The sequence below is a fragment of the Myripristis murdjan genome, chromosome 24 (genome assembly GCF_902150065.1).
Source record: "Myripristis murdjan chromosome 24, fMyrMur1.1, whole genome shotgun sequence".
Classification (NCBI taxonomy): Eukaryota; Metazoa; Chordata; class Actinopteri; order Holocentriformes; family Holocentridae; genus Myripristis; species Myripristis murdjan.
Genome location: NC_044003.1, coordinates 13448241 through 13462140, shown reverse-complemented (window position 1 = coordinate 13462140; position 13900 = coordinate 13448241). Strand labels below are relative to the sequence as shown.

Below are 13900 nucleotides of genomic sequence, written 5' to 3'. Positions count from 1 at the left end.
ACATGCATGTGTCCGCTCTGCATTGGAGTCAAATCATAGTGAAATCCAAAGGGAGATAAAAGCCAAAATAAGAAAACAGCTTCTTACGCATTAGTGTGGGCTGGTGTCTGCAGTCGAAATGTCCTGCTACAAGGGCATGACCATCTTCATACATTTACCTCTGATTAAATTTCCATTTCCTTGTAATCTAGCTAGCAATTCACAAGTCTCCTGCTCCTACCCTCAGCCAGCAGAGGTGATGAGATTGAATTGAAACTAATTCTAGCCCTCAAGTAGTCTGTCTTTCTTTAACTGGCACTGTCAGCCAGTGCGACAGTCTCAAGATTTTCTGCTGAATTTGATTTGTGACAGGTAATCGGAAAATATAATCTGCTGATTTGAAGTATTCATTAAATGGAATTACCTATGCTTATTGCAGCTTTTGAGTTTAACAGAGCAGCTTTTTGCATTTTTGTATATAACATAGTCTCCCAGCCATCAGTTTTGACAGAGTGAAAGAGAGGGAGAGAGGTGAGGAATGACAGAAAAAGTGCGCTTGCATGCGTTTCTGGCAGAGACAGAGTGTGCGTGTTGCACAGAGCCTTCCCTGTGTGGCTCTCAATAGACAGAAACTGTTCCTGAACGTGGCCATCAGAATGTCGGGTAAATGAGCCGATTAATGTTTGAAACACTGGGAGTTGAGTCCGTGTAATTGAAAAGTATTTGGTGATTTTAACTGCGCTAACAATCCAATCTGTGGAAAGCACTCGATCATCCATCAGTTGAATAAATTCCTCGCATACGGTTGAGTGAAAATAAGAGGCGGTTCCTACTCCCATATTGCCATATTTCTTTATGTCTGCTACTGTCTGCTAGTGTGTTTTATTTTGCATTAAGACTGTATTGTTTGTAATTTGTAATTTGTCTCCTTTCTCTGTGGTCCTTCTCAAGATTTCCTCCATTTTTTCACCCTGTTACACTTCATTTTTTTCTTACCTGCTATGAGGATTACGGTAAGCCAGGGGAGGTCGTCCTGCTTGTTGAAACCTCGTGGGCATGTAAAGCCCACAGTGATGCGGATAAATAAACTTGAACTTGAACTTGATCTTAAACTGCCACCACAACAACCTTTGTGCGTCCCAACTTGCGAAGCACATGAATGCAATGCCATTTTTTCATATTTAGTGTTCTTTTTGTTTTTTGTTTTTTTTTTTGTTTGTTTTTTTTAAATCCCACCCTCATTCAACTACTGTAGCATTTCAAGGTGAAATTGTGTGGCCAGTAGAGTGTTTTTCATTCATGCTGTATTTCCCATTGTTTGCTTTTAAATGCTTGACCTAATTTATGCAGTTGTTCTGGTTTCTGTGGGGTGTTTTGACGTCTCAGATGTTCTTCTTTGTTTAACAGATAAAGCACTTGCTCACAGTAAAAGACGCATGCTTTCTCCACCTTGACCTGTCAAGTTTCCTGACAAGTTCTCTCTTGTTCACAAATACATTTTAGACAAGCATACACACTGCCTTGTGCAATCAGCCTTTCAGCCTCTTGAATAGTAGAAAACATTAAATGTGATGTTTCACTGAAGGAGTGGAAATGCATTACACTTTAACATTGCTGATTATTGTGGCTTCAGTCTGTGCAGGTAACTCAATACATCATGTCAAACACCACTTTCAAATTAGCTTTGATTCATTTATTTATTTATTTTAAATGTGTTATCTTTATAGCTTGTCCATAACTTTTACCCTCATGTTTTTTAAATGAATCGCAACCTGAAAGTTACCCAGAGAAATTACTGTGTAGCACACAGTAATTATATCTATACACTCTAATTTACTGTCTAATTATTTAACATGGCCGTTAGAGCGGCACGCACGTGGCCATGCAGTTGGGGGATGGATTAGATAGCTCCATGCTGGGCAGCACGCTGAACACGTGCCACACGCTAAACACACTAACACACACAAGATTATCTAGGCACCCTCCAACAGCTGATGTGCTTTATAGTGTATTTTTTTTTTTTTTACTGGCAAATTTCATGCCCCAGAGCTGAGTCTCCACTTTTCCTACATTTTATTAATTGTCCTCTTTTTTTTTGTTTTTTTTGTTTTTTTTTCCCTTAATGTTTAGTACTTCCACAAGGTGCACTTCCTCTTGTGTTCAGCTCGTGTATGTGGTTTGACGCGGGATGGTCATGTGTGTGAGGTGCTGGTTATCATTTACAGTGTGCTAAGCGAACTCAAAGGCATTATTATTTAACATTACAAGCAACAAGCTCATAGTAATTTTAGACATAAAATAAATGCTTTTCTGACAGTTAAGACTGTATACATTTCCCTTTTTGTGGATGTCTTCTTGCCTCATTTCAATGTTTTTCCTGTTCTTTGTGGATTTTGCACCCACTTCATTTTTTGCCTGTCTGACTTGCTTTCTTCCACTCATCTCGCTTAAACGTTTTTGCGCTCTCTACTCTCCCAGACGCCGACAGACAGGATGCCATCAACTTGTTTCTTCAGGTCTACCAGCCGTCGGAGTCCAAGCCACACTTGTGGGAGCTGCCCACCGACTTCTACCTGCATCAGAAGAGCACCATGGCCCTCCCCCAAGAGAGACGCAGGTACGCGCACACACACACACACACACATACACACACACACACACACACAGAACTGCACATATAAACACACAACCCAGCACACACCTGATTGCAAACATGCATGTATACATACACTGAAAACAAGTGCAGTATGTGCAAACACACACCTACATCTGCATACATTCGTAAAAACACACATTGCATTGGGTAGCGCTTCATTGCCTTTGGGGTCTTCAAATACTCTGCATGTGTCTTCGTGCTGATTGAACAGCCCAGTGGGAGATCACTCACACAAGATTAGCACCTGCACCTGTGTGTCTGAAAAGGCCCCAGGGCTTCACAAGTCTGCCACGGGTGCTCAGATTATTCACGTGAGAGCACAGGTCCGCGGCAAGTTTTTTTTTTTTTTTTGTTGTGGTTGCCTCTGCTGTCACATGGTCGCCTTTGGAGGGCATTCAAAGCAATGAGCTTTCAAGGCTTAGTTTGTGAACAGTTGAATCAACAAGATAAGAGAATATCTTTATAGCACTGGCCAAAGAGGCGAGAGTTTCTTTTGCATTTCCTCTCTTACGCTTTTCTGTAAGTACCACGCAATAATACACTGGGCCTCATGCAAGGCCATTCATTTTCTTTTCTTTTATTTACTTTGTTCTACTTTTTTATAAGTCTGCAACACTGGATTCAGCAAATGCTTGTAACTTAAGGAAACTTTGCTAAATGACCCTTGCAAATATGACAGATTCCACATATTTGGCATCATATGTTAACTTTATGTTCTGTGTAATTTTACATGCATATATCAATATCAGCAAGGGAAATCAGCAAAAAAAAAAAAAAAAAAAAAAAAAAAAATTGGAAATATCGAATATTTGTTGAAAAATCCAGATTCATGCATCTCTATTATCGACCTGATTTTTTTTTTTTTTTTACTTTTTTTTCAAGCACTGATTGCTCCTTCCTCTCAGTTCTATATTATATAATTAAGTTTATATTCAGTTCATTCAGTTGCTCTCTCTGCTCAAGGTTTTTTTTTTTTTTGTCTCATGAAGCATACATTGTTGGATAGTCACTCAGCTACTGTTTTTTTTGTGGTCTCTTTGTTTGATTCTTGAAAATGTGTCACTTTGACTCCATATGTCTCTGTAGGTTTTGACCCAGTTTGTCTCTGCACTTTGTACGTACACAGGCACTTATTCTGTGTGCTTGTCATTGTCTTGCTGATTGCATAATAACAGACCTAGATTGCTTTCATGGGGTACCAGTGGTAAAGGATGAAGCAACAATGGACCAAGGGAGCACAACCATTATTCAAAAAAAAAAAAAAAAAAAAGATCAGTTCTCCAGCCATACACTGCGCTTTCAGTCTTGAACTCTCCAAAAGCACATCGCTCTCTCTTCTCATAATCGGTGAATTCACCTCAAATTGCTCATATTGAATAAAAGGCTGATGTAGTGAGGCAGGTGGATCAACCCAGTCAATTTTCATATCTAGGTTATATGAAGTGGGTCTGCACAGGTGTCCTCAAAACGCGACACTGCACGGAAAGTTTTCTGATAGGTGTTTCTGCGCTTCTGTGTTGTGTCTCTCTCCAGCTACACATTCTGGTGGTCAGAAGGAATCCTACCCCATCTGCCTGTGGCCTATGATGAAGGTATCTCTTCATTTCCCATAGTTATGCAACATAAGATTTTTTTTTTTTAATACCCTGGCACATTTTTTGGAAGTATCTTGCTTTCTACTCAGTAAAGCTACTAAGAGAGCCATGTTTTTGACAGTGTGTAGTACCATTGCCAACATTTCTTGTTTTGTAGCGTGGATTAATGTCCGTGTTGAATTTGTGTGTGTGTGTGTGTGTGTGTGTGTGTGCGTGCGCCTGTGTGAGTGCAGTCGCCTGTGAGGAGAACATGAAGAAGGTGCAAGTGAAGAAAGTGAACCGCTACGACGAGAGCACTGACATCTACACCGAGTTCTTCAAGCCGTATGAGCTCACCTCCTTTGACGATACCTTCTGCATTGCCATGACCAACTCGGCAAGGTGTCTACACACACACACACACACACACACACACACACACACATACAGAATATTATACAGACTCCATCGATATTTCTCTCACCATCTCCCCACCCCATTCATCACAATGTCATGTATGATCAACAGAGATTAGGGCAGGGCGATATAGACAGAATCAAATATCACAACGTTTTTGACCGAATACCTTGATATCATTATTGCAGTGTTATAGTGTGACTACAAAATATTCCCAAGATGAGTAATATGAATGTGATCACCAAGCGGATAGAGTAAAAAAAAAAAACAGAACAGCTACAAGAGTCCAATAATATTACTTCACTTTTCTGTAATTCAGCCTCTAAAACCAGGAAAATCATGAAATCATGATATCCAGAATCAGTTTATATCGTTCCTCATTGTATCATTTGTATAATTCAGAATAAAATGGAAAACATATCATGTTTACCATGTTGTACCAGTTGTTCACAAGATTTCCATGCTCTTTGCCCATGAACGTCACATCTCGGCAATTTGGGGATTACAGAAAAAGCAGTCCTGCAAAGATAAGCAGCATAATGTGAATTATGCAATAACCTGATACCAATTCATGCACAATACCAGCAGTCAAAGTACCACACTAAGCTACCAAAGTAAAGGAATTCATCTTTGCCGGTTATAAAACTGCACAGCTAAATAAGAATTATCCATTTTTTGTGGTACTCAGAAGGATCTGACAAATCAGTCATTATCAGCCCAAGATATTTTTGTTTGTCTATTTATTTATTTATTTATTTATTCTTTAAGTGCGTTGACAGCAGAGACAGCTATGTAAAAGCTGTAAGAGCTCATACTGTACATGAGCTGCAAGCGGGGACAGATTTTGTTTTTTGCTTTGCTTTCTCTCTCTGTCTCTTTTCGGTATGCTTATAGATTTAAAATGATTTTTTAAATACGATTCAGTTTATTTTAAAGCAAAGTGAATCACTCAGTCACAACATAGTGCTTGAACAGTTCCATGAATGGTATCTAAATATAAATTTCTTTAGCTTCTAAAGAAAGATAGAAAGAAAATTGGACAGTGATCCCAAATTAGCTAGCTGAAAAACACTTCAAATGGGATGGCGCACCCAACATGCATTAGCCAAGGATCTGTTATTGCTGTAGGATGACAAATAAAGAATTTTTATCTTTTTTTTTTTCTTTTTTTTTTTGTATTTAAAGGGAATTTATGCCGAAGACGGTAGGAGTGGATCCAAGCCCCTTCACTGTGCGCAAGCCAGAGGAGACGGGGAAATCAGTGCTGGGGCAAGTACTTTTGAGTGTTTGTTTGTGTCACCACATGGTGTGTTTTGGTTGCCTTGTTTTTTCTTGTATGTGTGTATGTCCTGTGTAAAAAAAAAACAAAAACAAAAAAAACACCCTCTTTTGGGCTCTTTTCCTGTTTTTCCCGTTAATACACAGCCCACTGCATTCACCTGCCACCATCACTGCGTGCGCATACATTTTTGGAATGATCACACACACACACGTGCACTTGCATACACAGGCACACTCCCCTGTGTGCACTCTACACTCTTGTAGTGATACCCTTTTAAGAGGATATTTATTCATTACTGGTTCTCAGAAAGCTGTTGTGTACATGCAATGTCAAAATGCAGGTTTTCTCAAAACAAGGTTGATATTTTGAAGGTGTGGGAGTCATCAGTGATCTCAGGATAATAATCACGATTCTTCAGTTAATCCCAATTCAGTTACTAATTGCCTCATATATATTCCTGGTTTGATTAGTCTGTTGACATCATTTTTGGAGTTATGGGGCAATATCTCCTTTATGTTCCCTAAACTCAACACGGAAGGTATGAATGTTAAACTGTCTTCATCTCATCAGTAACAGCTTGTTTCACTTACAGAAATGAATTATGGCAGTTGTTTCACAATATAGCCTACAGTAGATTTCACTGATTTAAGGAGGCTTGACTTGTCTGCCGAACATTTTGCAGATCTTTTCAGCAGGTTAGTCTGTGAATGTCTGGCAAATATTAAATGCCAAGCCAATTTTACTCCGGACCCCCCACAGGGAGGCCTACATTATCAAAAACGCTGTAGGGGTGTATGTCTTTTAAACTGAAACAGGCTGTGAACCGAGATATTTTCCATGCTGGTTCAGAAGATTGCACTTTGACTGCACTGTGGCGTATTTAGCTGTGAGAGCTCTGAAAACGTAACATGACTTTAAAAAAATTAATGAATCGATTTTTGAAATTTGTGACACGATTCCAATCACGGAAGATACATGAATCGCGATTCTTACGTGAATCATTTTTTGTTGTTGTGTTTGTACACACCGCTACGATTTTGTACAATACCTGTATCCCATGTGTGGTGCAGATTTTACACTCATGCTCAAAATTGCACTGTAGAAACACACACACACCCATACCCGCTCTTTTCTTCTCATCAGCATGTTACTCACAGATGTTGCAATAAATTGGCATCTTGAATTTTTCTTGTAAAAATTACCCTTACAATGTTTATACATAAGCATTCAGCTTTTTTTTTTTTTTTTTTTAACTATTTGCTGTATTTCTGAAGCCCTTGTCCCAACTGCTTCTGTGTATGTTAGCCTAGGCGTTGTTGGAGGGGAAAAAATTTGCACTTGCATAAAGATGTCCTTGCTGGGAGCTCATTATTCATTTGTTTTGTATGCTAATAGAAATCACTCTTTCCAGCCCTCCTTTTACTTGCATGTCATTTACCTAAACATTGGATTCGATATCACAAACTGAGATCCTGTGCTTAACAGGAGGCTTCACTGATCCAGCGTCAGATTCAGGAGGAGCAATCTGTAATCAAGGCAGTATGGGAGTTTCTTAATGTGATCTACGTGCATGTTGTGGATTTTAGAGAGGGCCTTCGACTGTGTTTCCGAAGCCAAGTATCCTGTGGGAGGTGTTGTGGGAGTCTGGGGTGCCAGGGCTACTGCTGCGAGCTGTTCAGTCCCTGTGCTTTCAGAGGGAGAGCTGTGTGTGCAGCCTTGGTATTAAGTTAACACTCGTGATGCACACTGGGCAGAGCACGTGCGGCTTGGCTGTATGTAAAATGATATAAATCAATCAATCTGATGAAGCTGGACTTCTCAACATTTACAGTGCCAGTGGTAGAACGCTATAGATAATTGTATGACAAGTCATTATACTCTTTTGCTTACCTGTCATGGTGCGTATGGTGTGTTTTTTGTGCTGGTGTGTGTGTGTCCGTTCACAGCAACAAGAGCAGTAAGGAAGAGACAGTGCTCCAGAGGAAGACCGCAGCCAGCGCGCCTCCTCCCCCCAGCGAGGAGGCCATCTCCAGCACTTCAGAGGACGACTCGGAGGAGGACCGTGACGATGACGGAGCTGTGTCCCAGCGCTCCACCCCTATCAAACTGCTAACAGAGTCGGGAGAAAGCACCCGCACACAGGAGGTATGCTGAATAAACACAGACACACACACACACATGAATAATGCATGGTGATGAATTTGGATGTGCAGCAACAGCTGTGTACATCAAATTCAAGCAAACAAGCATGTTAACATGGTTTGCCTCAGCCCACAAGCGATCATCACAACAGTGAAGAGTCAGAGCTCTAAGGCTGATTTAAAATATGTTTGTGAGGACAGGAAAAGATGAATAAAATGAAAACAGAATGCAAATTTGTATTGTATAAAGCCTCTTACCTATTGTATGACTTGCTGAAAAGGAATACGTGTCCAGCCAATTATATCTTCTCCAGATTCAAGCATACGTAATCTCCTCGAGAAGATCTCAAGAAAATGTCAGTGTAGTTCAGGGGCTGGCTTGGAGCTGGTCGCCTGACAATAAGAGAGTTCTTGCATTCTGGACCCCTTTTTTTGGACCATTTTTTACATCGCCACCTTGGATTTGCACATAAAATTTGAATGTGTTACCCTGATTGTATTTTCTAATTTTCATCTCCTCTGAAAATCTCCCAGAAGAAATTAGTTCTCTGTTTCTGTTTGCGTCAGAGGGAAGAGTTGACATCAGCCCCACCGGTTTCATGATCGGGGGTTTCCAGAAGAAGAGTTAAAAACAATGTGGATCGCTAACATAGTGTTTAATAATTTGCCGTGATTGAACAGAGCTCATGAATTTTTTATGTGCCTTGCCTCAAAATTGAGATAAATCAATGTTCCATAATGTCACCAGATCTACACACATACATGCACAGTAAAGAAGAAATCCACATATCCCTGTATGACTTATGTTCTTGCAGTGTCGCCATGGCAACAGGCATGTTTGACTAATCTCCCTTTGAAAATGGCCTGTGGGATACTGAGGAGGAGTGTGGTGGGGGTAAAAGGGGAGGAGAGGTAGGATATCAATTGGCCAGAAATGGATCTCTGGACAAATAAAAAAACAACTCTTAATGCCAGCTGGTGGCTGTTAATGCCAGAATGATATAAGGTACGCAGGTGGCCTATTAGTCTCAAATTTGTTCAACATTATATACAAAGAAAAAAATTCCCTAAGAAAATGGAACTTTGTAGATTTAACTTATTAAATTGGGGAAGCTGGGGATGTTATTCAAACAATGTAATTAGTAATAACCTTATTTTTCTTTACTTTCTAAAACCCAGATTATTTTCAGTAGCATTTGTTGGTTGCAATCACTGTCTGTCTGTCTCTTTCTCTAGTTCAGTCTGTCTCTCTGTCTGCTCTGTTTCTCTTTATCTGCCTGTCTAAAGTGTCACAATCCTTTGAAGTGCAGTCATATGCCAGCAAATTGTGCACATTAGAGTCTTAATGTAATATCTTAATCTTAACATAAATCTTAATCTAGTGAAAATCTAAATATAATTATAGGATTTGACAGTCCCTTTGCATGTCATTATATGCTTTTTATGCTTTCCACCTGTTAACCTTTGGCATTTAACTTCTCTAGAGCCCACGGTTGCGTGCACATGAACATGAAATTAAATCATCAAGCTGCTATTGAATTATAAAGGTATTACCACTGACCCTAGCGGCTATTTCATTTAATTAATTTTATAACCGAGATGTTTACAAAGAGTAACAGTCACTAAATACATGAGTTTGCCCTTTAGCTCTTCTTCTTCTATGTCTGATACTAACAACAAATGAAAATGCACTTGGTAGTACAGCATAAAAAAAGGTCCTGCTGCTGTTAACCATTGATATATCACACCGCCAAGAAAAAATGTCTCGTTTATGGCCACAATGAAGCCGCATACAGTCTGTGTGCTGTTGATAACGTTAATTAGCTAATGACTCGGGGCGACTTGGTCTCTATTTCGTGACCTCAGCCGGACTGATTGCACGTTTATCGACCCTCAGTGAGCCACATTCACCGATGTGGAGAGAGCGAGCCCACTAATCAGCACAGATAGCAGGTCAGTGTGTCAGCAGCCATGGAAAAATACACACACCAGGAAGAAAAACAAAAACGTAATGGTATCATAAAAAGAGCCGTAAATATATTTCTTAGCCACACTCCAAAAGCCTAATTGTTTTACCAGCGGCTGCATAGCACCATAGTTATTAGATTTTATGCAGCACAGGTTCATACACAAACCCAAGTGTCTCATTTGCTCACAGTCAAGTAGCCATCTGGAGGGAGTCGTATTTCTCACTCTGTGTAAGAGATTGTGGGTAATTAACGTCTTTGCCGTCCAAGTCGGCGTTTGAAGTCGGGCGTCTCCTGCTGTTCAAACACTGTTTGCCACGGCACCAGGGTGAAATCACTTCATCTGCAATCATGAGGAGGTTAAGGAGGATTGCACATATTTGTCCTCTGTCATCTCATTTCAATCGGTGGAAATTTGAAGAATTTTGGATGAGGAGTGGAAATTGCTGAAATGAAATTGTTGACTGGAAAGCTGTTATTGCCCGCCCCACATCAGCTGATTTGTAATACAACCTAGCTCTCGACATCCCAGACTCCTTAGGCATAAATGTTCAGTACCTCAGGAGTTCCTGTTTGTGTGTGTGTGTGTGAGAGAGAGAGAGAGAGAGAGAGAGAGAGAGAGAGAGAGAGAGAGAGAGAGAGAGAGAGAGAGAAAGTCAGTCTCTGAGTGTGTGGAGTCTGTGTGCTCCTCTTGCCACTACTCTGTCCCTAAAACCATTGCCACAACAGAGATCACAGAAAGCTTTGGTTAAATAACCACTGACTCAGTACACCTAAAATACTAAGAGGTTTTTTAACTATAAATATTTCACTCTCAATACAGTGCTTATTTCCAGTAAAAATGTTTCAGAGAATTTGAAGGAAAAAAAACTCTACAGGTAGTTGATGTTTCTAGAAATTAGATTATTTATTTATTTATTTATTTATTTATTACTATTATTTATTTATTTATTTATTTATTTATTTATTTATTTAATAAAATTAGATAAAATCAACATAACACTCAGAGATTCCTTTCTTTTAAATCTTTGGCTTGATTTAGAGCTGAGCGCAAAATTTGCACTTGAGAAGCCAAACGAGCCCCTTGATCTTTTGATCTTCGCAGAGACCGTGTCCAAGGAGTTCTCCCTTTTTCCCCATTCGTCTCATTTTATTTCTTCTATATTTTCCTCGCGCATTCCCGCCTCTGTCTTCACGGGGCTCAGCGCGCGGAGCCGGTCATGAATATTTTGGGGCGGACAGCTTGCTCACGTGTTGGGCACACACACTCGCATGCGTGCGTCTCGTGTCGCTGCCTCGGAGCCTGTCCGTGAGAATGGATTGCCCGGGTGCCAGCAGAACACAAAACTGTTAAAATATTTAAACATGTGATCATTACTGTGTTCGCCATGTAATTACACACAGTCGTTTAATATTCTCAGTTTGGGTGTACGTGTGCACACATGATTATGAAGACAGTCAGAATACATGTGAGTGTGTGCATAGTTGGCTGTGTGTGGGTGCATGTGTATGTGCACACAAAGGTGATTTCACACTTCGTTGTGCAGCCATATGTATGTTTGTATGCTGCAGTGCGTTTGTCTCCCCACATATTGTGTTTGTGCATGTGTACGTGTGTGTGTATACACAGCCTCTGTCTCTTGGATATGATCCAGGAACACCCTCATCCCTTCTCCCCACCCTGCCGCCTGGATCAATACAAATAGTGGGAAAACGTAATGCATTCAGTAGCTGACAGCCTCAAGGCCAATGCTATGCATGCTGTTACATAATGAGCTTCTTCAGGCTTCTTTACTGAGGACAAGTGGAGCAAGGGAGCACAGTGTACTTCGCAATGTGTCGCATAAGTGGTCTGTTTTTTAAAAAAAAAAAATATGTATGATTTCCATTTTGCTTTTTTTTTTTGTGGACACAGTTGTAGTCCTGGGGTTATTGGTGGCACAGCATTAACTCATTCGCCATTCCTTTCATAGTACTTCAAACAGGAAAAAAAAAAAACATTATGATCTTTTTATGACAGTACAGGCATTTTGTATTTGCATCGTTTGCTATAGAGAGCACGTGCCTCCACCAGTAGCTCGGCAGCTTTGATCCTGAGAGTTTCCCGGCCAACAGCAAAGCACATTTCATCCTGGTTTAAAAACTGGAGACGCGGTAAAATTTCAAACCGGTAGCTGGTTCGAAACAGGCAGAGATGCCGTTGGCTGTGCCATTCAAGTGAGTCAGATTTTGCCAGGGACATGGCACTAGTGCTCACTTGTTTACCATTGTAGGAACATTGTAACTTCTTACCGTCGTAAGAAATTGCATGTTCCCTCAATCATGTTTCTCAACACAGAATGAAAAATTATTTCCATGCCTCTAATATCTTACGAATGTGTACAATGTGACAGTACATGTTCAATATAAAGTGAATAAAGTTTATATGATTGAAATCAGCATTAAAATTAGTGACAAACACAATCCTATGTCCCTTCAACATAAAAGGAAAAATAATGTTCTTAATTCCCTTGTAGAAAAAACCCCCACAACATTTATAATATGTGTTCAGTAAATAATCTGCGATTGTGGTTTGAATTTCTGCTAAAACCTGTGCTGTTTCTCTCGCTTGGTTCTTTCACCTTGATCTGTAGCTCCTGACTTTTACCCTCTGACTCCCTCAGGAGCTCCAGCAGCCGGTTAAGGAGCCTTATGGACTGAACCTTGCAGAGTTTCCTACAGAGGAGGATCTGCTCATATATGAAAGGTAAATGGCACAACACACTACACACACCTGTACACCTATGCTATTTGGCAGACTCTTATGATCCTCTTATGAGTGTCTTACAGTGCTGTTAGACTCACTAGTGATGGTGGCACCAGTGGGACATTGTAGGCTACAGTGAACCAGTGATGTACAAAGGCTGGATCCAACTATGTTTTCATTTGCTTTGTTTTTTATTTCTACCGGACAGCAGCCTGGAGGAGATCATGTGTTTTGCTGTGTCTGTCTGTCTGTCTGTCCGCGGCTAATCTCAGAGCCTCTTGTGGTTGCGGCGATTCAAACCTTTTGAAGAACGTTTGTTGTCACTACTTACGATCTCTCTTCATTTACTGTCTTGCTCACTCGACCACTGTTGATCTGTCTCTGCAGTGTCGCCATACGTCGGCCTCACGTTTATTGTCAAGCTGCTTTCTAGCCAGCGAATTAAATTGAATTCAGTTAAGGGAAAAGACAGATCAGCAGGTTTTCAGTAGAAACACTAAATTAATGTAGAGGATTAACTAGAATGAAAATAAGAACTACTACAAATAGGCCAATGTATTCTTTTAAATAATTCCAATAGGTCAATAAGTTCAATGGATAGTTCAATAGATAGCCAATTAGGCACCCTCTTGAGCTTTATTGGCTAAAATCATATACACTGGTTTGCTGACAGACATACAGGGTTCATCCGCCCCTGTGGAAGGACTCACCTCCCTGGCGGAGATAATTATCAAGAGGATTGTTCCAGCAGATACACATGTTTTCATGTGTCACGTTGAAGCAAAACCTGCAAACAGAGGAACTTAGGCTTATTTCTCTGACTGCCTTTGTGCATTTAAGTGGTCTTGAAGAAAATGTTTTCCTTGTAATGACAGTGCACCCAGTACCCGAGACAGAAAGGGGGCGGGGGACAAGCACTCCGTATCATCAACCCCCTCAGGCTGATAACGATGTTTTTGGAAAAGGAACTTCATCAACTCGTGCCCCTGCTGTGCGGATCATGTTTCTGACCTCACTGCTCTTTGTCCAGCTCTTTCCTCCTTAACTCCAAAGTTTCATTTTCTTCCCTCTGTCCTTTTCTCACACCTTGCTTTCAATAACATCAATGATCTACAGTAAATAACAGTCATCTGGCTCT

General features: G+C 40.4%; 1 protein-coding gene across 1 annotated transcript in view; it reads left to right on the top strand.

Moving 5' to 3' along the window:
• The window catches only part of fig4a (FIG4 phosphoinositide 5-phosphatase a), a 60212-nt gene that overhangs the window by 32706 nt on the left and 13606 nt on the right, over positions 1 to 13900 (top strand). Inside the window, exons 17-22 of the mRNA XM_030047388.1 lie at positions 2458 to 2596; positions 4169 to 4227; positions 4464 to 4611; positions 5812 to 5895; positions 7855 to 8053; positions 12680 to 12762. Coding sequence (XP_029903248.1) covers positions 2458 to 2596; positions 4169 to 4227; positions 4464 to 4611; positions 5812 to 5895; positions 7855 to 8053; positions 12680 to 12762 — 712 coding nt within the window. The remainder of the gene's footprint in view (positions 1 to 2457; positions 2597 to 4168; positions 4228 to 4463; positions 4612 to 5811; positions 5896 to 7854; positions 8054 to 12679; positions 12763 to 13900) is intronic.